The following is a 26,058-nucleotide window of genomic DNA, read 5'->3' on the forward strand; positions in this document are numbered from 1 at the left end:
TCAAAACATTCAAAACCTCTTTGATCAAAATTGACGTCTGAAATCTTAAAAAATTTCATATATTTCTGCAAATGGAGTTCAAATTAATATTTGAACCAGTCCTAGCGTCTTAAAAACACGCGTGACACACAGATGGCACTCAAATCGCTTTAGTCGCCTCGTTTCCCATCTTTCTACTCTATAATCTTTGGTATTCAAATTATTTTCAAATATCAATTGACAATGCTCTGTCAAATTCTGAACAGCGCTACCTACAGTGGGAAAAACGAAACTGATCCCATATCCCCACGAAATTAAAAACAAAATCGAATCAGTGAATACACCAGAGTTTTAGACATCTTAATTAAACCCTATATATATTCTATGAAATTATTTTCAACCTGCTTCTATGAAGTTTTTTGAAGTTTCTTGTTTGTTTTGATTCCAGAAATTGTGTTTAGGTTTGCGTTGCCGGTTAGAGAATTATTGAGTTCAATGTTTGAAAATGAGCATGGAATTGGAATATGATAGTGATTCGAATTCAGATATTGAAATCTTGTACGAGTTGAATGATTTCAATAGGTATTATGATAGATCATATATTATCCGTGATAAAAGGGATGATATATAGGATATAAGTCAACCTATCTCAAGGTGAAATATCAACATTCAATTCCATATTTCGTCTCACTTGCAATCCGTCTTCTGAATTGCTATTTTCAAAAGCAATTCCTTATTTCCACTTCGAAATTTGTCTTTCGTTAAATAGTGAATATAGATATTTTCAGAAACTTAATGCTATGTATCAACCATAGGTTTTACCTCGCACCTCAATAATTGCCTCGTTCCAGAATCGCATCTTTTTCATCTTTTCCATCTGTTACGTCAATACCGTCCAATCAGAGCGTAGATCTACGAATCAGAGCAAAGTCTGCTCGCTCTCTTTCCTCCGAGATGTAATTCTGGAACTCTACTATTATAACAATAATAATGCTGATACAAAGATCACAACAGTCTGACAGGAGCACTGATCCAAAGCATGTTTTATTAAAATTAATTGTTAGAAGTCTAGCACTGAACGCATCAATAAAATTCTTCTATATATCGATTGAAATTTATTCTGGGAGGATTCTGCATTTCCTGAAACTTTTTAGGGTTTTCACTCCCAATCTCTGAAACAAAATCAATTAAAAAATGAAATAAACGATTTGCTCCTGCGTAAATTCTTGCACTAATTTTCTCTCTAAATTCAATATTGTTTTTTCGATAAAATTTGTCGGGTATTGATTATCCCTAAAAAACTGTTTAATGAAGTCAATTTCATTATTTGTAATTTCGGGTGTAGATGAAATTAAATTTGCTCTATAATAAAGTGTTTTAATAATACCTCTTTTGACACTTACTTGGTGATTGGAATAAAAATTCAAATATCTATTAGTATTTGTCTTTTTCGGTGTACGCTCGTTTCAAAATAATTCGAAAACTTTTTTATTGAATCATCTAAGAATGAAATTTTGTTATCTTGCTCTAATTCCATTGTGAATTTTATTGTAGGTTCTTTGTTGTTAATATGATCAAAAATATTTTTCAGTTCATGGCTACCGTGTTGCAAAATTGTTCGGTAGGAATAGATCATATTATTTGGATCAATTTACTGAAGAAAGAACTGTCATCCAGTAATTTCAAAATTAAATGAATCAACGTTTCTGTGCAGTCTCTGTTTCTATGTATTGACAATTAAAGTCAAACAAAAGATACAATCCAGAATATTTTCGAAAATTGATTTTTGTCTGATATAGACTCCGAAACGTTACAATATAAAATTGAAATATCAACATTCTTTATTTTCAGTTCATTGTCCGGCAACAATTTTTACTAGTTGATTTGTTCCTGACAAATTAGTGCAAGAATTTACGCAGGAGCAAAACGTTTATTTCATTTTTTAATCATGAGTGAAAACCCTAAAAAGTTTCAGGAAATTCTTCCATGTTTCATCTTCATAGAAGATTACAGTGTCATTCGCAAAACTAGACATTACACCCGCTGAATCAATGTCAAATATGCAATTCATGTATATAATAAACAAAACAGTTTCCAGCACCGTACCCTGTATTACACCATACTCGATAATTTTCTTGCTACTACAAGTGGAACCTACTTGTACATACTGGTCTCTTTCTCTCAAATAACTGGCCATTAAATTGGCTACAATTCCTCGCAATCCTATATCTGACAGAACCTCCAACAACTGCTCATGATGAACCGTGTCGAAGGCCTTCGCAAGGTCCAAGAATAATGCCATCGATTTTTCCCCTCTCCAAACTTCGGCATCTTTTATTAGTCAAAAATACAGCGGCATCCTGTGTGGACAAACCTCTTTTAAATCCAAATTGTCTTGTTGAAATCAGCTGGTGCTTTTCCAAATATCCTACTAGTTGACCTTTTAGTACCTTTTCAAAAACCTTCGTTTGTGAGCTTATCAGCGTAATGGGTCGATAATTCGATAATATATTTTTTTCACCACTTTTGTGCAATGGTTTTATAATGCCCACTTTAAATGCTCTTAGGTACCTCTCCGATCGCACTCCATCCATTCCTTGAACTTTATGGTCTTTTAATGACTCAGTTGTTGATGCAAGAAAAAATGGATCTCTCAAATATTTTCTTTTAATTGGTGTTTTCAGAGGTCTCTGAACTGCTTCTGCTAGGTTTTTGCCGATAAAAAAAAGAAATCATTAAACTCATTTGCAATATCAGACTTTTCAGTTACCAATAAGTTTCCAGTAGCGCCTATAACCTCGTTAATCTCCAATTATCTGTTAACTTGTTCTTAAAATATTTTTCTTTTGCTATGTTTATTAGATGGTGAAGTTTATTCCGATAATTTATGTACCTAATCCCTTTTCAGTTGTATATTATTTGAGTCCAGCATGTATACTATAAATAATTTGTTCCTTATTTCAATTGAAGTCAAAAGTCTCTCGGTGATCCAAGCCTTCCTCCTTCCTCCCTCTACTTGCATTTTTCATTTTGACTTTTTTTGTGGCTCTTTCGATTTCTCCCTTTATGGTGTCAATTGAGTAGTTTGTACTCTCATTTATATCAACTATTTGATGAAATCTAGTCCAATCAAATTTATCTAAATTTCTGGTCATTTGCTTATAATCAACAAAATTCTTGTACCTAGGCCGATTGCTGTTGAGTTTCCTCTGATATTCAAAAGGTATATCTACAATGGTGGAGAAGTGATCAGTTATATCAAGTTTAACAGTATAAGATTTGCAATTCGAAATATTATTCCTAGCTTTCAAGAAGATATTATCCAGACATGACTTGCTGGTCTTGTGATTGTGGTAATCATAGCTTTGAAACCATTTTCATACAAGAGATCCAGATACTGGGACGCTATGACACTTTCGTTCAGTATATCTATATTAAGGTCTCCAATGATTACGTGAAGAGAGTTTCTGTAAGAAGGGATTCCATTAAAGTAGAGAAAAAAGTGATTTAAAAAGTCAATATCTATCACATCATGAGACATGGCTACATGGCAGTAATCACTATTATGTGCTCTCCTTCTGCAATTTTTATTTCTATTGCTTTACATCTCCCGATATCTATAATCTCATAATAATAACTCTCTGTTTTCCGGTGAGTTTTTTTGTCCATGTGAGATTTGTTACCATTTTAATGTAATTTTAGAGTCCTGAGGAAGGTCCATACCTGGACCGAAACGTCGACTGATGGAATAAAAGAGAAGATCAGAAAATTTTTTCATCCATTCCCATAACCCCTTATTCTAATTGTACGATATATTGGGAGTTAAATTACTTTGAGTAATCTCATAAGTATATCTTAAAACAGTTTTAATGAAAACCACCACACCATCCGCTCTATTGACCACACCCACATTACACAATAAATCATAATCCCTCATCTGAAGAAGATCGAAACTATCAACACGCCAGGTTTCAGTTAGAACAATACAATCAAAGGGGTCATTAACCTGAGACAAAAAACTTTAAGTGTAACAAGATTTTTGTTTATACCTCGTACATTCTGATGAAAAATTCTGAAGTCAGCCCTCGCTGAGCCCTCATTATATTCCATCATATTTTCCAATTCCTTATTTCTTTCCGGTTCGTGCGACGCATCCCTTATAAACTGATTCATGAATTTGTTTATTGGTTTTCTTCTTCACCGCTGTAGTCTGTTTTTTTCTTAACATCTTCATATGATACGATAACGTTTCTTTCCGGTTCGTGCGACGCATCCCTTATAAACTGATTCATGAATTTGTTTATTGGTTTTCTTCTTCACCGCTGTAGTCTGTTTTTTTCTTAACATCTTCATATGATACTATAACGATGGGCAACCTCGATCAAACGAACAGTGATCAGTGGCGTACGAGGTTTCATACTTTTCGTTGGATATTATGCAATTTTTACAGCAAGTTTTCTGCTTTGGACAATCTTTCTCATCATGGCACTCGAAACATAGCGGACAAACTAAGTCTTTTGTACATTTGTTTTGTTTGTGGAAAAACCCTTGGCATTTAAAACATCGTGAAAGCACTAATGTGAATGCTTTTGGGCAAATGCAGAAAATATCATATATTCATTTGGTGATATAGAAGAATATTGACACATGCACCACAAGCAGAAGACTTGGAAATTGTTAAAATAAAGATTGAAAAAGGGCCCGAACCCGAAACGTCTTATTATATTTGACTAAATAAATTAGGTTAACAAAATTCCAAACGATCAATTATTTAATACAACAATAAATAAACTTATGGAATAAATATACCAACAAACAAAGAAATAATTCTTTTAAGTTCTCCGAGTTATTTAGGTAATCCTCAACACTTATATTGTATATAATAATTATAATAATAATTTACCCTAGAGAAGGATCAAGACTGTACGTTGCCTTTTCTGGATGCAAGAGTGTATAGGCTGGACACTGGTTTTCTAAAAACTAAATGGTACACCAAACCAACGGATTCTGGGCGTTTCTTGAATCAGATCTCCACCACAAAAAACTTGATTTTCAGAGCGTTGAATCTCAGCTAGATCGTAATTCTGAAAATATTAACTTTAAATATTTGAGGATACCTGGACTTATCAACGGAATTAAAGGACTTGTGGAAAGTACATCGCCGGACATTAAATTGGTCACCTACAACATTCGGAATAGCGGGTCACTATTCACAGCGCTGAAAGACAAAATCCCAATATCTGATTGTAGTAACTTGGAGTACAAAATTCCAGTTGCCCAAAATGCTACAATGGTCAGACTAGACAACTGCTGAAAAATAGGATAAAACAACATAAATACGATTGCCGCCAAATTTCTGGAGATAATGAAATAAAGCCAGCTCTATCTTAACACCCGTAGATAGAAGAAAGAGAAGATATCGCATTGCGCAGCTACGAAGGAGAGCTCTCTGTGTCCAACATCAACTTGTTTGTGTTTACGTTTACCCCAATCCGAATTTCTCTTTTTCGGCATATTTGCCACAAATTACACAATTTCCTGGCATGCCGACAACGAAACTATTGATACTCAAGTCTTAAAAGGAACGAAACACTATTACATCGAACACAAATACGATAATTAACATTCAAATATTGAGGTAAACGTAAACAAACATGGAGTAGATGCACAGTAAGTGTCAACAAAAACATAGAGATGTTGGACACACTTTTCTTGTTGTTTATGTTATCTTCCCCTTCCTCTATCTACGTGAACACCATACTGAAGAACATTATCAATTTGATTTAAAAAATGTAACGATTTTGGATTTCGAGAATAGCTAGCTGAAGAGGAATGTAAGTGAAATGGTGCAAATCAGGTTATACGATTCATTCAATAATAGAACTGATACCTTCATTTGAGCATGGTATTCTGGTAATATGCTAGAACTATTATAAGAACCAAAATCAAATTACTTAGTCTGCGTAGATACTTGAACGTATTTGTTTTGGAACTGCTGATGACAGTGACGGCGAGATATAGTAGGTAGTTCGCTTTACGGTAGGACCTGATACAATATTCGAATTTTTTGATCTCATGTACCGAGTGATATTCCTCATCTGGAATGTAAACTGAAATATTGGAATACAGACCTACACATTTTTTGATCTTCTTTCTTGAGCTGATGGAGAACACGTATAGTTAAAAGCTTCTGATAGCTTTCTTCTGATATTTATCAACGAAAAACTTGCCAATTAACAAAGGTATGGGAGTTCATAACTTCAGCATTTTTTTAGAAATCGCACTTTATCTCTGAAACCAATATTCTTATGGGACATTTAAATCCCCCATCCTTATTAAGTTTCTATCTTAACTGACGCGTTGTCCTTTATGTCACCAGTTACCATGTGCAGAAATCATGGAAAACATCAGCAGCATTAAGTCCTTCAAACATTATGGAAATACAGTTGATCACACTACAATTTGTAGTATAAACTCAACTCACAAAAAAAAAAAAATCAAAAACCCAGAAAAAATCTCTATCATAAAATCGGATGCTCATCTACCATTTTAAACTCAACCCACATTGCAAACCAAGTCATGATTTTATTCGAATTTTCTACTTCGAAATATTAATTTCTCAGTTGTTCAAACTGTGATTTATAATATTTCATTCGATTTTGACTTTTGAAGACGACATTATTCAAACCAGAGCAACAAGTGTATGTTGAAGTTTATTAATTCAGTGCAATAAAATTTTTTAACTAACAAGTTTAATGAAATAAAAATCAATAAATTTCTTCTCATGAACAAACATTTATTTAACTAACTTGTTGTATGAATAACTATTATTCGCAAACCTGTTCTTCAGTCACTAAGTTCCACTCTGTTTCATTTCAGGTATATAGCAGTTACACAACCAATCAAATACGCCAAGCATAAGAACAACAGGAGAATATGGCTGACCATAGCATTAGTTTGGGTAATATCAGCGGCCATAGGGTCGCCCATAGTCTTAGGTCTCAACAATACTCCACACAGAATCCCGAATGCTTGCCTGTTCTACAATAGTGATTTCATCATGTACTCTAGCCTATCTTCGTTTTATATACCGTGCATAATTATGGTGTTTCTTTATTATAGTATATTTAGGGTGAGTACTAGACATTTCATAACGAGTTTGTATTTTCACATGTATTTTATGTCTGTATTCTGAATTTGATTGGAAAATGGTTGCTGTTATGAATCGCATTAAAGAACGTCCATTCATGATCGATCGGTAGTTTCAGAAAATTAGAATAAAGAGATTCTGCGATTGGAAACTGAGCATTTTCCTGTGAATACACCCAGTGTTATATATGAGTATTATGATATTCAATATACGGGCTTTAGTGAAAATGATATTTAGTCGGACTCCGGTGGTATAGTAAAGAAGTCGGTTAAAAAAACTAACGAATTAGACATGATGAGAACAGGTTGCTTAATGATGAGTTCACTCACGAACTACAATTGATTGCTTCACAAAATTCATATTCAAATTAAAATATTACAACATAATCTGAGCCTCCACTCAAAGAAAGATGTTTGCCTTTTTATCTGATGAAACTTGTTGATAAAATTAATGTATTCACTGCAGGAAATAAATCCATGTATGCATTAAAATCACAACAAATTATTCGAAAATACTAAAAAACTATGGCGAAAACTGAACTTATGACTTTAGATTTATCTGAAAATACAACTGAAACCGAAAGAAAATTTGGAATTTAGGATATGTTAGGCGAAAACATATTCCATATTTTCTACTATAGCGCTATTTCACACAATTAGTTCCATCTTCTGCCGGACGGGGCGCCACGATCAACATTTTAAACGACCAATGAGAATTGTTTGTCTTTCCTTCCATTTTTTATGCACGAAAGCAACGCAACAGCGACGATCCGATATCCCCAGCGTGTATCTTTCGTGTTCATCCCATGTTTTCCCACCATGTTGTCCAACAAAAGCTACGCAACAGCGACATAATTTGAACACATTTAAATCGTGTCGCTGATGCGTAGCTTTGGTGGGACTATGCCCGTACAGGAGAACTGCAGTCCAGGACTCTCAATTTGAACTGAAACTCCAGAAAACTATAGTGCAGATGAACAGAAGATCTACGTATCTGCTGTCCTATACTGCAGTTCGCCCGTGCGTGTATAGGCACTTTTACCGCTACAGCCTCTCACATCAAGGAGCAACGTCATATGTCATAATGAATTCACCGATTTAGTTGAGGCTATTCAGAATCGCACTAATGATAATGCAGCCAACGAATTTTCATTAATCTTCACAATGTTGCACACATTCGAGGAAGAGTTTACTTAATTGGCCAAACCGGAAAACACAATTAGCTACATCTGGTCGATCAACTTAAGGCAACTACAACTGAGGCCTTGGATTCATTAGAAAGAAACTCTGTAGTGTCGGTAATCGTGAACATCGAGAACCTTCAGGCAGAGGCACCATCCTTAGTTATTTACATAATAGGCACAGGGTATTTTTTCAAGCTCTTCGTGTTGTTCAGGGTGTTGATATACGAAACTGAAAAATTTCTATATTTTGTAGAGGAATCCTGAAATAGTGAGGGCCATACAAAGTTTTTCTCGACACATTGCGTTGCTAAAGAAATACAACTGTTATATGAGATTCAGTTTTGTCGTGAAACAAAAGCAGATTTTGTGTGAATTGAATCAAGAATAGCTCATAATTGAAGCGATCAATATCATTGCCGTGCATAAGGGTATATAATATACCTTCAAAAATTAACTTAATTTTACCAGAAAGTTCGTTCAGAGTTGCATTTTCAAAGGTAACAAGTGGATTGTGAATTCTGTTTTGGCCTTATTGAAAATAATGAGTGAACAAGAATCGTCAATAGCCGTATCCTAAAATCCGTAGTGACTTTCCCCTCAGATTCCCAAACGTCAACGACATTGGATACAGTTGGAGCTGTTCCGAAAACGTCAGAAAAGAACTTTGAACAATCACTATGGGCTCATTCTAGAATTTAGAGTCATTTCTTATTGAACTGATTAAAGTTGAAAGCAGCATGTTTTTAATTCCAAATTTATGTTATTGATTAATCCACATTAGCGCGGAAATAGTTATTTAATCAAATAGGTTATGAATGAAAGCGATTAATGTTCGAGATCATTAATCGCTCAATTAATAAACGAGTTGATTACAAGATTCTTCCGTCGACCACATTTTGAATTAAATGTGAATTCTTGATTGCAAAAACTTTCTATCGAGACCTAGTCAAATTTGACACCTTATAAATTTTCTATGTTCATATCGGAATGTTGATTTAGGCGGTGAACACATATGAGCGGCCGCGGCTACGATCACGATCACGATCACGATCGAGAAACGTCCCATGCAAATGTCATATTCCGCACATAATATCACGCTCTGTTCAGCGATAAAGTGACGTTCAGTCGGGATGTCTCACGATCGTGATCGTGATCGTGGCCGCGGCCGCTCATATGTAATCACCGCTTTATGCGGCCGATCGAACAATTCGAGAAGTCCATAGAGGGCATATTCGAGTTGTGACATTTTGAGTAAATCACATTGATATCGTTCCCTATAATATCTTTTAAAGAATGTGTGGAGCTGGTGGAAGCTGAAGTTGTAGTACATAGATATATTGATACTCTCTAACCATCATTATTTTTCTACAACCTCCACAATTCATCTCTTCTCAATTCGCCCGCTAGGCACTACGAAAATCAATGCGACATACAAATAAAATAATTATTTGAGAAGCTGCTGAATACTTCTATGTTCGATTATCCATGACAATAATGCATTAATAGGAAATCAACCAATAAAAGGGTTCATTAACAGCTAATTTCATGTACGTTAAACAGTGCTATTATTTAGAGGTCGGCGGAAAAAGTGTATAAATACAAAAAATCGAAAACTGCTTTTATTTCAACATTAATGTTATTTGCCAACACTTATAGTGTTAGAAATAACAAAACTTTTCCAAAACATCATCAGAACTAGTGAAGTGCCTCGTGAATGGAAAACCAGCTTATCCCTAGAAGAGGCCAAAAAAAAGGACCCCGATAATTATAGAAATATAACTTTATTGAACTCCACTCACAAACACTGACTAATAAAATCTCCAGCCAAGTTAACATATCCGAGGAACAAGGATTTAGACGCAACAGGTCAACGGTGGATGCGATTTTTATTCTGCGGCAAATGATGAGAAATCAATCGAGTTCAACAAACCCATGTCCGACTTAACAAAGGCGTGAATTAGACTCCACGATGTTCTCGAAACCTTACAAGCTAAAAATATATGTAAAAAAATATAAGAATAATTAAACACCTTAATAACGACAACACTACCAGGATAAAAACACAATGTGGATTATCTGAGGGGATTAGCATATCCGCTGGCATACGACAAGGGGACAGCCTGAGTCAACTACTTTTCAATCTTGTGATGGACCGTATTGTTGGAAGAGTGAAGATGATACGGGCAGGCTATGAGATGGGAAGCCGCTCCTTAAATATGATGTGCTGTGCAGACGATGCCTTTCTAACAGCTGAAAATGAAGATGACCTTCAACGCCTTGTATACGAGTTCAAAAAAGGTGCAAAAGAGCTGAATATGATCGTCTCCTGTGAGAAATCCAAAACAATGGTTATCGCCAAAGAGCCCATCCGATGTAAGATAGTAATTAACGGAAAAGTTTTAGAGCAAGTGTTAAGATTTAACTATCTAGGAGTGACAGTATCCAGTGAACGATGCGTCGTAGGAGTCCGAACACAGGCGAACAAAGCAGCTAAGATTGGAGGCTGCCTGAGTGATATAGTCTGGACAACAAAACCATGAGTCGCAAAGCGAAAACTCGCATATATAAAGCTTGTGTGAGACCACTGCTCACATACGCCGCTAAAACTAGGGCAGAAACGTCGCAAACAAAGAGAATAGCGAGAACAACCGAAATGAGGATCTTAAGATATCAAAGGGGTAACACTCAGAGACCATGTGGGGAGTTCAGACATAAGGTAAGAATTGGAGGTGCAGGATGTCGTCAGATGGGTGAGACCACGCAGGAGGTTCTGGAGAGACCACGTGGAAAGGATGCCGGATGAAAGACTGGCCAAATTAGAGGAAACACAAAAACCTAGCACACGCAGTCCATTGGGGCGCCCTCCAAAGCGGTGGAAAGAGAGATGTCCCAGGACATCGGCAAAAATCAGAAAACAAATGACATAGTCTTATTCAAAAGTGGAAGAAGAAGACTTATTGTCCTGGAATTAGTAATATAAGATACCCAATACTGAAGATTAGGCTTTTCTGATCTTGTTACAATAGGATTTTTTTTTGTTAAGTTCAACTTGCTTTTTTTCTACTCCTTTCGTCAAAATTAATATTCTCCTGAAAAATTGTATCTTCAGTGGAGATGTTTTGTGATATGCCTATGAAAGACACAGTCTATGGTGGTGCAACAGCGAGAGAAATAGAACGAGATGATGATGATGATGATGGCCGCCTGGTAGAAGCGTGCATAAAAACTCACATTTCATTTCAATTATTATTTATTTGTAAAAATAAATACATAAAAATGAGAACAGTCCATTTTATTGAAGTATAAACATATGGTGATCTTCAAGTTACTGACAGAAGGCATGCCACATGAGTAATCAGAGAAACTAGGAGCTCGCAATAGGGTATTTTTCCTTAAAGCAGGTCCTTTATGTTTCGATACATCTTCACAGGTTGCATAAACCTTTTTTCCTTTTTTCTATCCTCCCTCATTTACCGAAAATCTCAGGGAAAAATGGACCTGAAATATAAAACCAATATACTAACAAGTTATACAAGGTGTTTCATGAGTCGTTGGCCATAGCCTAATAGTGAATGCATGTCATCTAGGCCTTTAAGAAAACTTGCTTGTTTTGTATCCTAAGACTATTAGTTTCGGAGATACGGGGTGATTCATGAACATTGGCCTTAATTTGCGATAGCAATATCTCTGGAAAGCAAAGTCCGATTTCGACCAAATTTTATGGGTTTGTTCACTTCAAAAAGCTCATTAAAAATATATCAATATTTTCAGGGCAGAACTCAGAATCATGGTTTTTCTTTCAAGCTCCAAAATCTATATTTTTCACATCCCTTACAGAAATTTTGTTATTGCCATGAAAAACTATAATATTTATTCTAAGGAATTCAAGTTTCACTTTGTATGGCGCACTTATCACAAGTGAATAGACGAATTGATCTTTTGTGTATTTTTTTTCAAATACGGTCCTGTTTCTATTCCTTTGCATTCTAGAGTTATGGCTAGCGCAAATTTAGAACAATTTTCAGGAATAATAATAATAATAATAATAATAATAATAGTGCCTTTATTTGAATGTTAAAAAAAATACATCCTTTCACAGAACAAGGGCGAAGTCTAGCATAAGCTACTCAACTTAACCCTTCCAAATACATACAAAAAAAAAAAAAAACAATTATTTTTTCTAATAAAGTACATGAAATAAAACATTTTTAACAGCATTGTTCGGTCAACAACCGTCCCCTTAATGCCGACCTCAGCGAACTCACGGAGGTCAACTCATACATATGAGCATGCTCATTGTAGAGCTTCACAGCGTTGAACGTAAAAGAGCGCTGAAACGTGGCTGAACGAAAACTAGGCAACATAAGCCTCCGTCCATGCCTGATCGCGACCTCATGAACATCCCCTCTGAAAACAAGTTTCTCTCGCAAATATGGTGGAATGGATGTCTGTAATATGCGATGTACCGCGATAGCCATCTGCAACCTGAAGATATTCTCGACCCTGAGCCACTTAAGTCTATTCATCGCCTGACTCACCCCCCTGTCATACTTCCTCAAACCGAAAATGAATCTGCAGCATGAATTTTGAACCCGTTGCAATCTAGATCTTGCCACGGCATCAAGACAAGGATAAAAAAGAATCAGACCATATTTCAATATAGACAACACCAGGGCTTCACAAAGGTATTTACGCGAGGATATGTCAAGGAAATGTCTTTGTCTATACAAATATCTCAAAGCAAGGAATGATCTCTTCAGTATCAGTGATATATGTTCCCTGAATCTCAGCTGGCAATCAAATACAATTCCAAGATTTTTGCAGGAACTGGAGGAGGGAACCGATTCACCTCCCATCCGGACATCGGCCATCATGATTGCATTTCTGGGAAAGAATGGCAGATAGGAACATTTGCCGACATTAATTTTCAAATTATTTTTCTTACAATATTTCACAATCTCCGACAAATCATGATTTATTTGCTCAACAGCTTGGTCAATAAGAGAGGGGTGAAAGGAAAGGCGAGCCTGAGCGTCATCGCAATAAAAATAAATACATACAAATCTGACTATTCGATACATATCCGCTATATATATCAAAAACAGGAGAGGGCCGAGAATAGAACCCTGAGGAACACCCGAAGTTATCTGGCAATATTCAGAAAAAATTCCATGCAGTCGAACCCTCTGATATCTACCAGAAAGATAAGACTTGAAAAACCTTAAAGCGGCGTTATCAAAACCAAAATAATATAATTTGGCACAAAGCAGATCATGGTCCAAGGTATCAAAAGCCTTGGCGAAATCTAGTAAAGTTAAAATTGTAGCATGACCCCTATCCAATGATCTCAAAATATCATCTGCTATATTCAACAGCAGTGTGGTAGTACTATATCCCCTTCTGAAACCCGACTGCGCGGCAGTGAGAATTCCATTGACTGTGACATAATCATAAAGTTGGCGATATAATATCTTTTCGAGCACTTTCGACATAACAGGCAATATACTTATCGGCCGAAAATCGGATACAGATTCAGGGTTTGCTACTTTGGGTAAGGGATTAACAACAGAGTACCTCCAAGCAGCCGGATAATATGCGGATTCAATACAAACATTTACAATATGCGTCAAGAAAGGCAGAATAACCTCGAGTGATAGCTTGAGCATTTTAGCAGATATGTTGTCAATTCCCTGTGCATTCGAACCAAGACTCCAGACTACATCTCCAACCTCCTGCGCACTAGCTGGTTTGAATGCAAATTCAATGTTGGGATTGAATTTATTGGAGTAATAATACTTAGTTGTTTCTGCGCAGGAGCCTGGTGGGGTGAACACCGACTGAAAATAAGCGTTGAACTCATCAGGATCCCTAAAACGATCCGGTACAGATTTTCCCGAATCTACCACATCGAGCGACCTGAATGATCTCCAAAAAACTCCAGAACCCTCCCTTCTAGCATGAGACATGAAAGCATACTTTTCCCGGCGCACAGCTGAGGTGACAGCATTTCGAAGTCGTGCATAATAATTATGATCCGCTAAGTTCCTAGTGCGCTTGTACCTCGACAGAGCCCTATCTCTATCCTTCATCATTCGTTTTACAGTAGGTGTTATCCACGGTGAAAATTTTTTGGTTATTCTTGACTCTACATATGGGGCGTGCTTGTCAAAGATGTTCGTCAAATACCCACAGAAAATTGAAACTTTCGAATCAATATCTTCAACATACAGTATATCATCAAACGACACATTAGAAAGATCCGCCATGAAGTCCCGGTGGGAAAATCTCCGAAAGTCACGATATACTACAAATTTGGGGGACTTCAATTTTTTTATTAAATTAATTTTACAAAAAACGCCTCTGTGGTCAGATAAAGAATGATCAATCACGCCCGAATCAAGAACCAACTCCGGTTTACCAGAGCAAATCACATCCAGCAAAGTCTGCGATGTTGCCGTTATGCGTGTAGGTTCATCAATGAGCTGCTTCAAACCGTAGGATTCCACACAGTCGTCAAAAGAAGTATCGCTAAACTGATTTTCGTTTATATCCCCCGCAAGAACTATGTGCTCATAACTCGGAGAAACAGTAGACAAAAAATCATCCAAAAACGCAATAAAACTTGACAAAGCACAGGCAGATGTACGATAAACCGACCCCAGCAGTATAGTCTCCTTACCAATCATCAGCTCAACCCAAATATGTTCAACCCCAATGGGTGCATCAAAATCATGCAGTACTCGCCTTGACACTAATGATTCATTAACATAAAATGCAACACCCCCACCAATTCGATGGGCCCGATCATTTCTAAAAACTCGGAAACCTGGAATGCGGACACTCTCATCAGGGATATCTGTATTCAGCCACGTTTCAGTTAACATAACAATATCAATATTCTCAGAAAACACCACATCACTAAACTCATTTATTTTCGGAAACAAAGAACATACATTAAAATGAGCGATCTTCAGATAATTCTCCACTCTACTCTGCATAATCAATTCTAGATTTTTTTCTACTGATTTGATTCAAAAAATAATCACACTTGGAGCTATCTGCTCTGTGACACAAGTCGTAAGTAGTTTTAAACTTTGAATTTGAAAACTTACAATTTATACAGCATATTTCCTTCGACTCACATTCATTCTTGCCATGCTTACCTGAACATATAGGACATAAATCACAATCGCTCTTGCATTCCCGTCGGTAATGTCCAAATTTATAACATTTATAACATCTTATTAAGCTAAAATGTTCTCTTACTTGACACTTAGACCATCCCAAATAAACAAACCCCTTTCCCATTACCTCCTTGAATACAATTGGAGTCAGCTCCATAATTAGATTAAAACCATCTCCATTTTTAATCTTAGTAACAATCTTGATATCATCCGATGAACAGTTCAAATCATTTGTAGCAATCATATTTGAGAGCAAATTGGGTTCATCTGCCGAGCATGAATCAACACCATAAGCAATAATACGCGGATTCCATTTATTTGGCACTGAAACATCAAAGACGCCATTCGTTTCCTTATTTATAACTAATTTCAATTTTTCTAAAGAATCATTGTCACCGCAAGATATAACAATTCCATCCCTTATTCTCTTCGTTCCCAAAACAAGAGCACTCGCAGACCTTGGGTTCACTTTCGATTTTATTTCCTTTTCTACTGCAATATTATTTAAATTTTTATCATTCGTTTTTACCAGTAGCACGTGGGAATTCCGCCTGTCTCTCTTAACCGCAGACACATATGATAACGGCGCTGACTCATCTGAAGTCGTCAATCGGGACCTGGCAGTGTTTTCATTTGGAATATCTTTCGTTTTTTTCAAGATATTATTCGTAAATTCGAGCTCAGATACATACTTTTCTAATAACACTTTTTCACGGGTTAGGCATTCAACTTCTTTCTTTAGAACCACAATTTCTGTACTAGAAACGTTATCCGAACTTGTTTCATTTGTTTTGACATCCACCAGACATTTTCGACAAAAGTAGTTATTTTTGTCCACAAAAACAACCCTTCCGATAGCATCCAAGCACTTGCTATGAACTATAGTATCACAAACTTCATTTTTACACTTTATATCATTTGAGCCAGCGAATTTTGAACAAAATCGACATTTCTTGTCAGGAGGATCAGATGTTGAACCGCCTGCCATAACGGTAGCGTATATGATATCGCCCCGTATCTCCGAAACTAATAACCTTAGGGTACAAAACGGTTCAACCAATAAAAATGCGGCGCCTATTATTGGGAATTAAAATGTACATTGTAGCGACATGGTGATGACAGTTCGAAGTAAAATGTTAATTCAGTCATTGGCCTTTTCGAAGAGGCTATTGAGATTTTCGTGAAATACATGCTTTTTTCTCAGTTTATTAGTTGTTTTTTCTCAAGTTAGAAGATTGGTTGTCGAAACTGGATTCCATTATTAGTATTTATGAAGAAAATTCCGACTATGTTCTCAATCAGCTCATAGAAGAGAGCAATATTTTTTGCATCCGAACTACTTGGCTCTTTACACGATCATAATAAACGAAAATTGATTAATTATATGGAGAGCCACAACTATGATATCTTGCTTTTTCCATTATATATACAATGGCTAATATTGCAACATTGATGATAAAAAAACTTGTCCACGTTGAACTGGAAATCAGGAATGATTTTCTGAATGAACTTTGGGGAATGTTATCGAAATTCATATGTAGGGGAAGTGTGGCTGGGACGGTAAAAACAGCATGGTCCGTTCTTAGCAAACATTTACTTCCGTACAATGTAACGAGAGGGTAGTTTTCAAACCTACCCCCTCATTTTAGAATAATTTTTTTAATTTTCATCTTTAAGTAATTTTGTTTTGAATTAATTTTCCGAGGAATCTTTTCGAATTTCCAATTCAGGATTCCGACATCGTTCGGAATTGTAAACATACCGCACCGTTTTTTTCTGTTTTCAGTTCTGAAAAAACGATGTCGTACCGTATAAAACATCCTGACTTGGAAGATAACCGTGTTTTTTGGTCGCTAGCACAGATAAGTCGAAATTAAATCGTCTTCATCGACGCAAATTTACCGAATTTCGACTGTCGGGCACATCTGATTTCCGCACTCCCCCTGTGGGTATAAAATCAGATGTTTCCCCGCAGGCCACTTCACTTACGATTTTCGCTTGATTGATTGACTTACGATTTTCACTTACCTTCCGCCGTTGAGTTTTAGTATAAGATTTCTTTTGAGTTTTGGGTTTTTTTTTGCCGTTCAGAATATAAATTTTTAGTTTTGTTTTCTCTCTGAAATTATCGTGCACCATTTGGGTGATTTCGAAAGTTGTGAGTGCAAGTGGCCAAGCCATAGGTAAGACGACACTCCGCCATTTTTTTTTGTATCATTACTTCAGCCTTCCTTCATCCCTTCCTACCCCGGGTTAAGTTCCACCCCTACTGCTAAAGCACCCAGCTGGCGTGGATACTCAGGGGGTGCGGAGGCACTTTAGAGTGGCGAAAAACCTTCCTTAATCCCTTCCTACCCCGGATTAAGTTCCACCCCTACTGCTAAAGCACCCCGCTGGCGTGGATACTCAGGGGGTGCGGAGGCACTTTGGAGTGGCTAACCCTCTTTCCTCCCCCGTTGTTTCGACGCTCACCTCAGTTGTTATCGAAGAACCCCGCTGGCGTGGATACTCAGGGGGCGAAGAACGCACCTAGGGGTGAGCTGTCGTAAATCTGTGCCGTCTTTCATCCCCTAACCTGGCTGAAGTCCGATATCTATTCGCCAAGTGTACGTCTCAGGTTCTGGCTGGCGAACAATTCCGTTAACCCCCGTATAACGTTTGAGATCGGATCCCGTGTTATTCCGTCCGTTTTGCCCCTGTAAATCCCACCGATTTCGAGTCACTGTAAAAATTTTGTAATAGTGCCATTCGTGTTCCCCTTTTACGAGTCGACAAATAAAAGTTGTGTACGTTGATTCTGACTATCATTGGGCGTCGCTAACACCCTAGACACCAGGGAACCTTGTCTCCGGCTAGTAGCTGCCAGGGTAGGTTTGCTATTCTCCCTTAAAGAATAGCTGGCGCTCGAGTACACCGAGGAAAACCCGTTACAACAAATATTTGTAGAAATGAAAGGAATATATTGGGATTTTTGGACTTCGTTTATTTATTGTTCCTTAAGACAACGCCGACGTTTCGAAACTGCTTGTTTCTTTTTCAAGGCTAAAATTTTTAAAATTTCAGAGATCTTTCGTACACGCAACAACAGACATATTACCTACTCTTGCAAACAATATTGTCAATATTGTGGAGCACTCACACTCCACAAAATGACCACCGGCCACAAATTCAACTTTGAAGATGTGGAGATCCTAGATAGAGAGAAGAGCGAAGGATACAGAAGGAATATAAGTGAGATGATTCAGATTAAGCGCAACAACACCGTAAATCACCGAGAAGATGTAGAACACCTGAGTATCATTTACAACACCCTAATAAACGATTGAAGACATAAATTCGGCCACAGTGATACCAGCAGCAAACTTTTGAGAAGTTCGTCATTGATATTGTTGTTTACGTATCTTTTACATATTCTGTTTATTTTGTATATTTCATCCTTTGTCGACTAATATCCGAAATTGTAGAGTCCACCCCCGACAAAAACGACGAAAACGAATTTCTGCGTCATCAAGAATGTCATCTGTCGCAGCCAATATTCCGCGTCTTCCAACTGAAATACCTGCAATAAGATAACAAAACAATTGTGATGTTGGAATTTGATCTCTTTGAAACATGATATCAATTTTGAGATTATATCGACAATATTGTTTGCAAGATAAGGTAATATGTCTGTTGTTGCGTGTACGAAAGATCTCTGAAATTTTAAAAATTTTAGCCTTGAAAAAGAAACAAGCAGTTTCGAAACGTCGGCGTTGTCTTAAAGAACAATAAATAAACGAAGTCCAAAAATCCCAATATATTCCTTTCATTCTTATCATAATGGACGATAACTCAAGAACATTTGTAGAAATTTTCTACGGACTTGATGATTGCTTAAAGTTCTCTCCTGGTCACGCAGTAATTCCGTTCTGGTTTGGACAACACCTGGCTGAAATAGCCGATACCTTTTTCCTGTTCATTCTACTTGCGATAGAACGCCCCCAATGGCTGTATTACTGACATCGGTGTCGAGCACAAATTCACCTTCAGCCCTTGCGTAACTCAAAACTGGAGCTGTCACCAGAGCCTTTTTCAATCGTTGGAAGGCTTCAGCGCAATAATCGGACCATATGTAGGTACTCCTGCCCATCTTCCGTCAAATTCGTCATAGGCTTGTCAACGTTGGCGAACCCAGATTCGAATCTTCTATAATGAGACCTGAGAAACTTCCCAACTCACTCTTGTCTTTCGGTATGGGCCATTTCTGTAGTAATGCGTTGATCTTATCCGTGAAACTACGTGTCCGAAATATTTTACTTCTGTTCGAAACAGATTACATTTTTTAGGACTTATCTGAAGATAAGTCCTAAAACCTGAAGGTTGGCATCACGAAGTCCCTGGAAAACCTCGAAAAGGTTGTGTTAGTGATCTAACATGATTTTTCCATTACTATCACATCATCCCTAGGTACACCAGACAAGTTTTCCAGCAGAGCCCTCTCAATATTATATCCATCAAATGTGGCAGTAGCATTGCAAAGACCGAAAGGCAATACTTTCAACTGCCACAGGCCCGTCCCAATATTGAGGGCAATTTTCTCTTTGTCGTTTGTATCCAAGCCAATATCCATTTTTTAGATCCAAGGTAGAAAACCAACTTGTTCCCGAGTCTGTCGGATAGGTTGTGCATCACCAGAGTGTAGATGTTATATGCTGCATAACATCGGTCTTCACTGTTCTTTCGTCAGCGGCAAAAACGACGAATAATGTTTGAACCAATTTTCTCACTTCGATTAGTTGGTATCGGTCGAGCTCTTGACACTTTGAAGTGAGGAGGGCACCAGTTTCTCCAGAATTCCTTTGTAACTTTAAGACTTCTGCAGTACCTACTTATCCCACCCGAAATATGGTACACTGGTACACTATGTCCAATCAAGATATTCCTCTTCAGGATGACTGGAAACATGTTGACATCAAGCAATCGGATGAGAATACTGTTTCTCATCCTTACCAGGGTCTTCCCAAGTTATAGTCCTTTAGCTAAGGTTTTATCGTTTCAGGGCTCAATGACTCTTACGCAGCCATTCCTCGTTACATCCTCACATCTACCAGTCACTTTGCCTTCAGTTGGGCCTGGCAACGTGATTTCCTCTGTCAATCAAATCCAATTTATCTTTTCCTCTACATCATTGAATGGAATCTCTTCACTTACTAGCCGAAGTATATCATTCTTCATATCCAATTGTCACCATTTTCACATTCCGATCATTCATCTTTCCGGGGATAACTATGCTTGATAAATCCTTAAGTCAAGTAAACGAGGCGAGTTTACGAGCTAACAAGCAGGCTTGTAAGAAGCCAGCGAGTAAGTGAGTGCGCTACTAGTCAGGTACACACAGCATTTCCACTTGCTCAGTAGCCAAGTAGTTGACTTGTAGAAACCACGTGTTGCTATATATATATATATATTCTTTTGAATGTCAGCAATACATTTTTTGTTTTCAAACAATATAGCATATGTATGAGTTTTAGCAAAGGTTAGTGTAACGGGGTACCATACAATTTAGAGTATGATACAAGAGCTTAGGGAAAAACCTCAGTAAAAAAAACCCTGTCTCCCCGTGAGAAGTGTAGTGATGACAAATTTGTTTACGTGTTGCTAATGCTTAACAACTTGTGTGTAAGCTATTGTGAGTACACGTGGCTAGTTTACAAGCTACTCGCTCAAGAGCCGGCGAGTGGCGTGTAAAGAAATCGCATCCACAATTTGTTTACCCAAATATCCAAATATGATCTGCATAACCCTGATCGGCCCTATTGCAATTGACAAATGTTCATTAGAGTAACATCTTAACTAGCCCATGAAGAAGGGAAGTAGCTTCCCGAAACTACGGCATTGTTGAGAGTGTAATAAAGAGTCCAAATTCCCGATAACGACTTTATATTATTGAAGTGGACGAAATGGAACAACCTATAAATAGTAATAATACATTTAAGATTAAGAGAGAGAACGAGGTAACTTGGGGGTTCGAGAAATTTGGGCTAATAGATATTAAATTCGGTTAATTCTTTAATTTCTCTCACACACGATATATTCAATTTATTTCTCATACTGCACTTTCCAGATTTATGTGTTTTTCAAACATCAATAATAGTAGAAGGAATTTTAAAACAAGAAACTGGTGGCTCCCATTGATTTGAATTATCTTTTTTCACGACACAGCTCTCCAAAATCTAACAGCTGTCAGTTGAAATTCGCGAAATTTAATAATTTTGTCCACTTGAAAATCGAAAATAGAAAGGATGTGGCAAGAGGAAATTTTGTTGATTTGCGGCCGTTTTCAATAAACCTATCTCGCCATTGTTTCAGTTACTGAAGATAGAAAAACCATCTGATTTCGTTTATATGATCTATGTGTATATACAGGGTCTTTCACGAGGAACCTCACCCATATTTATACGGGAAACTACTGAACGTATTTTCATGAAATTCAGCACTTATAAGTATTTCACGATGCTGATGAAATCTAAAATATTTTCAAGGCATGAGCACCTCCGGTTGTTCCGGAAATGACGTCAACTTCCGTTTTTCAAATTAGAACACCATTTTTTTATTGCCGAAATGAATTCCTTAGAAAATTTCAAGTTATTTTGATGTAACATTTTTCAGTTTTGGTTGGAAAATTCTCTCTGAGCGGAAAAATTCGAAAAAAAAATCGAAAATAGAGCTCCGCTGAAACAAGAATAACCTCGAGGTTTTTGGATGGAAAATTTTCATTTTTGGGATTTTTCAAGATGTAAGATTGATGTATCCACTTTTAAAATCGAAATCGCGATTCATGATACAGGGGGTGAAAAAATCGCTGTCAAAGTTAGGGATGACAAAATCGTGAAAAATCAATTTTTTCAAATTAGAACCCCATTTTTTTATGGCAGATATTGAATCTACGTTAAAAAATAATGTGAGTGTATGCGTCACACCCTTGCCCTAAAATGGATATTTTCTGAGTTATTCACAAAAAACTGTTTTTCGTCTTAATTTTCAGCTATTCCTTTTCCCTTCACGCCAAAAAGATGAAATTTTCAGGAACTGTTATTTGAACCATGCTGTAGATTTTTCACCCCTTCTTGAAACCGAATTCAAGTTACTATTAGGAGAACCATGGCAAAGTCTCGCAGTTATAACTAGAGAAGATGCTCAAAGTTTTGACCGTTAATTTCTAGACATTTATTTATACGTCTCAGGAATGCTTCGTGCGTTGCTCTTCTTATTTCATCGGGAGGAAGAGATCTGCAAAAGTGTTTAAAAACCAAATTGAGTTTCAAAACTATGAATCTAAAAATCTAAACAAACCTGAACGCATTTCTGACTCGTTCTTGCAGTCCCCTTTATCAGTCAGGGGAGTTGAGTAGACAATATTTTTTTATCCTACCCCAAACATAATAGTCTAAAGGAGTTAAATCGGGAAAACGTGGTGGCCAAAGATGTGGACCATTGTTCGCCAACCATCGATCTTCAAATAGCCTGTAGAGGATATTTGACACATTGAGTGAATTGTGTGGAGGCGCGCCATCTTGTTGATACCATAAGTCATTATGGTTCTGTACTAGCAGCTCAATTATTTGAGTCAATATGTCAGAATATATATCTCCTAAGGAAGAACATTCTTTAAATAATGCAAACATGTGTAGTGTTCTATCTTACCAGTTAAAGTCCCATCATAAATGTGAACATCGAGAATTGCATTATTTTTGATGGCGCAAAAAACATTGAAACTCCAGGTCTCTTGAAAGTTCCATTGTCTGAAGTGGTGGTTGTTCTCTTCATCCCAATAATGACTGTTATGCCTATTCAAAGAACCATTCTTTGTGAATTTAGATTCATCTGTCCAAATTATACAGTCCAAAAAGTTTTCATCTCTTGAAATCGAATCATCATAGCTTCGCAAAACTCTGTTCTCCTGACGAAATCAGTTTCCTTCAAATGCTGTACCCTATTGAATTTATATGGGTGCATTTTATGTTTTTTTAATATTCTCCAAACACTCGATTGAGATAATCCCAGATCAATCTCGGCATCTTTGAGAGAATTTTGAGGATTCACACGAAAATATGCAAGAACTGTAATTTCGTTGTTCTCATCTTCTACTACACTTTTTTCTCTGTGTATAGTTTTCTTAACGAAAGATCCGACATTTCTCAAGTTTGTCATGGTTCTGTTAATGGTATCTCTCGTTGGTCTGGGTCGGTCAGGAAACCTCTCAATGAACAACCGAATCGTTCTATCTACAACTTTATTACATTATCCATGAAGTAGGAATGAGATTAAAGGCGGAAACACATTATTAACACGCGACGCGAGCTGACGAAACGTGATGCGTGTTGAGTCGAATCAAATGTATTGCTTTCTTTAGACCAGAATCATACTATGAACACCCGACGCGACGCCACGGGCGTACAATTTTCGCGTCAGCTCGCGTCGCGTGTTAATAATATGTTTCCGCCTTTAAATAATCTTAATTGGTGAAATTAGGCATAGTGATCGATTTTATAACTTAATACGAATTATCACCAAATTAATAGTAAACACAAAATGCTACTGAATAAAGAGGAATTTGGCAGATGTAATTAATGATATCTATTATTGAAAAAAAAAAGAATGTAAAACATGGTAAGTTTTTGCATATGGTTCATAAGGAATTATTTATTTATCACTGGAGAGAAAACCGATGGCCGATTAGTTGAAATAAAGAGGTTTCCGATACAAATTCAAATCAAAATTCGCCATCTATTTAGGAACAACCTGTAACTTTTTTCTCTTGCATATTAGGGTAGTAGAATCTAAAACATGGTTTAAGTAACAGTTCCTGAAAATTTCATCTTTTTGGCGTGAAGGGAAAAGAAATAGCTGAAAATTCAAGACGAAAAACAGTTTTTTGTGAATAACTCAGAAAATATCCATTTTAGGGCAAGGGTGTGACGCATACACTCACATTATTTTTTAACGTAGATTCAATATCTGCCATGAAAAAATGGGGTTCTAATTTGAAAAAATTGATTTTTCACGATTTTGTCATCCCTAACTTTGAAAGCGATTTTTTCACCCCCTGTATCATGAATCGCGATTTCGATTTTTAAAGTGGATACATCAATCTTACATCTTGAAAAATCCCAAAAATGAAAATTTTCCATCCAAAAACCTCGAAGTTATTCTTGTTTCAGCGGAGCTCTATTTTCGATTTTTTTTTCGAATTTTCCCGCTCAGAGAGAATTTTCCAACCAAAACTGAAAAATGTTACATCAAAATAACTTGAAATTTTTTAAGGAATCTATTTCTGCAATAACAAAATGGTGTTCTAATTTGAAAAACGGAAGTTGACGTCATTTCCGGAAGAACCGGAGGTGCTCATGCCTTGAAAATATTTTAGATTTCATCAGCATCGTGAAATACTTATAAGTGCTAAAATTCATGAAAATACGTTCAGTAGTTTCCCGTATAAATATGGGTGAGGTTCCTCGTGAAAGACCCTGTATTGACTACGTTCGGCCTGTAAACTCCGGTACAGAGCGAGTAGAACTAGAGTTTTATCACAGATCAGCTAGTGTTGATGGAGTCTGTACAAATTGCCCTTTTTTGAACGAACGAATGACAAGACCTGTCAACCACAAAAAACGTGGGAAAATTTTGAATTTGAAAGCGATTTATTCGAAAATGAACATGAATAGACAATTCTAAGTCCCGATCCTTAATGTAGCAAAGTATCTTTATTTTGAGGACAGTTCAGATGAAGAAAATGAAATATGTGAGAAAGTTGATCAATTCTGCGAATTCACTGTACCTCATATGAAGGATTATCAGTTTCAAACGCATTTTAGAATGGATCCGTCAACGTTTGAAGATCTACTCTTGAAGATTCATCAGACCATACTTGAACTCAATATATGTAATGGGCATACTCGGGTATTTTAGAAAAAGAAGTGATGGTTACAATTTGGTATCTGAGCAATATAGAAAGTTTCAGGTAGATTATAGTACTTAAATTCTTTCCCGTTATCCCTTTTTATGGCCATATTTCAGATCGGTAGCCGACAGATTCGGTCTGAGCAAATCAACATGCTGGTCTATTCTGTATCGTACATGTATGCTACTTTTAGATGTAAACACTCGTTTTGAGATTATAAAATGGCCTAACAGGGAAAGGAAATCTTCAGTGAAAGAATTTCCACGAACAAAGTGAATATTCTTCCCTAAAATTTCCAAAGTTTCAAAACAGGACGCCGCGTAGAAACAAAAACTAAATGCAGTTAATGAGTTTTTTGTTTATTTCTTGTTTTTTATGGTTTGTCTCGTTTCATAACCCCACTTCTACAGAACCTCCTTTCGCGCCCCACCTTCGGAGCTGGGGCTCATAGAGTTGATTCCGAAAACTCCACTCCGTCTAGAACGAACGACAACTATTGACATTTTTTGTTCTGAAACTGCGTGCCCGAACGACACGGAACAAAAAGTGCTTATAGAGTCTACTGGCCGAACGCGACAATTTTAGAATGGTTTCTCTATCGTCAGTAAGTGAAACGATGGCT

General features: G+C 36.8%; 1 protein-coding gene across 2 annotated transcripts in view; it reads left to right on the forward strand.

Annotated features, from left to right (window-relative positions):
• The window catches only part of LOC123308932 (dopamine D2-like receptor), a 285,090-nt gene that overhangs the window by 228,663 nt on the left and 30,369 nt on the right, over positions 1 to 26,058 (forward strand). For both annotated transcript variants that reach the window (XM_044891748.1, XM_044891749.1), the window contains exon 3: positions 6,859 to 7,111. In XM_044891748.1, coding sequence (XP_044747683.1) covers positions 6,859 to 7,111 — 253 coding nt within the window. The remainder of the gene's footprint in view (positions 1 to 6,858; positions 7,112 to 26,058) is intronic.

Source organism: Coccinella septempunctata, chromosome 3, assembly GCF_907165205.1.
Source record: "Coccinella septempunctata chromosome 3, icCocSept1.1, whole genome shotgun sequence".
Taxonomy (NCBI): domain Eukaryota; kingdom Metazoa; phylum Arthropoda; class Insecta; order Coleoptera; family Coccinellidae; genus Coccinella; species Coccinella septempunctata.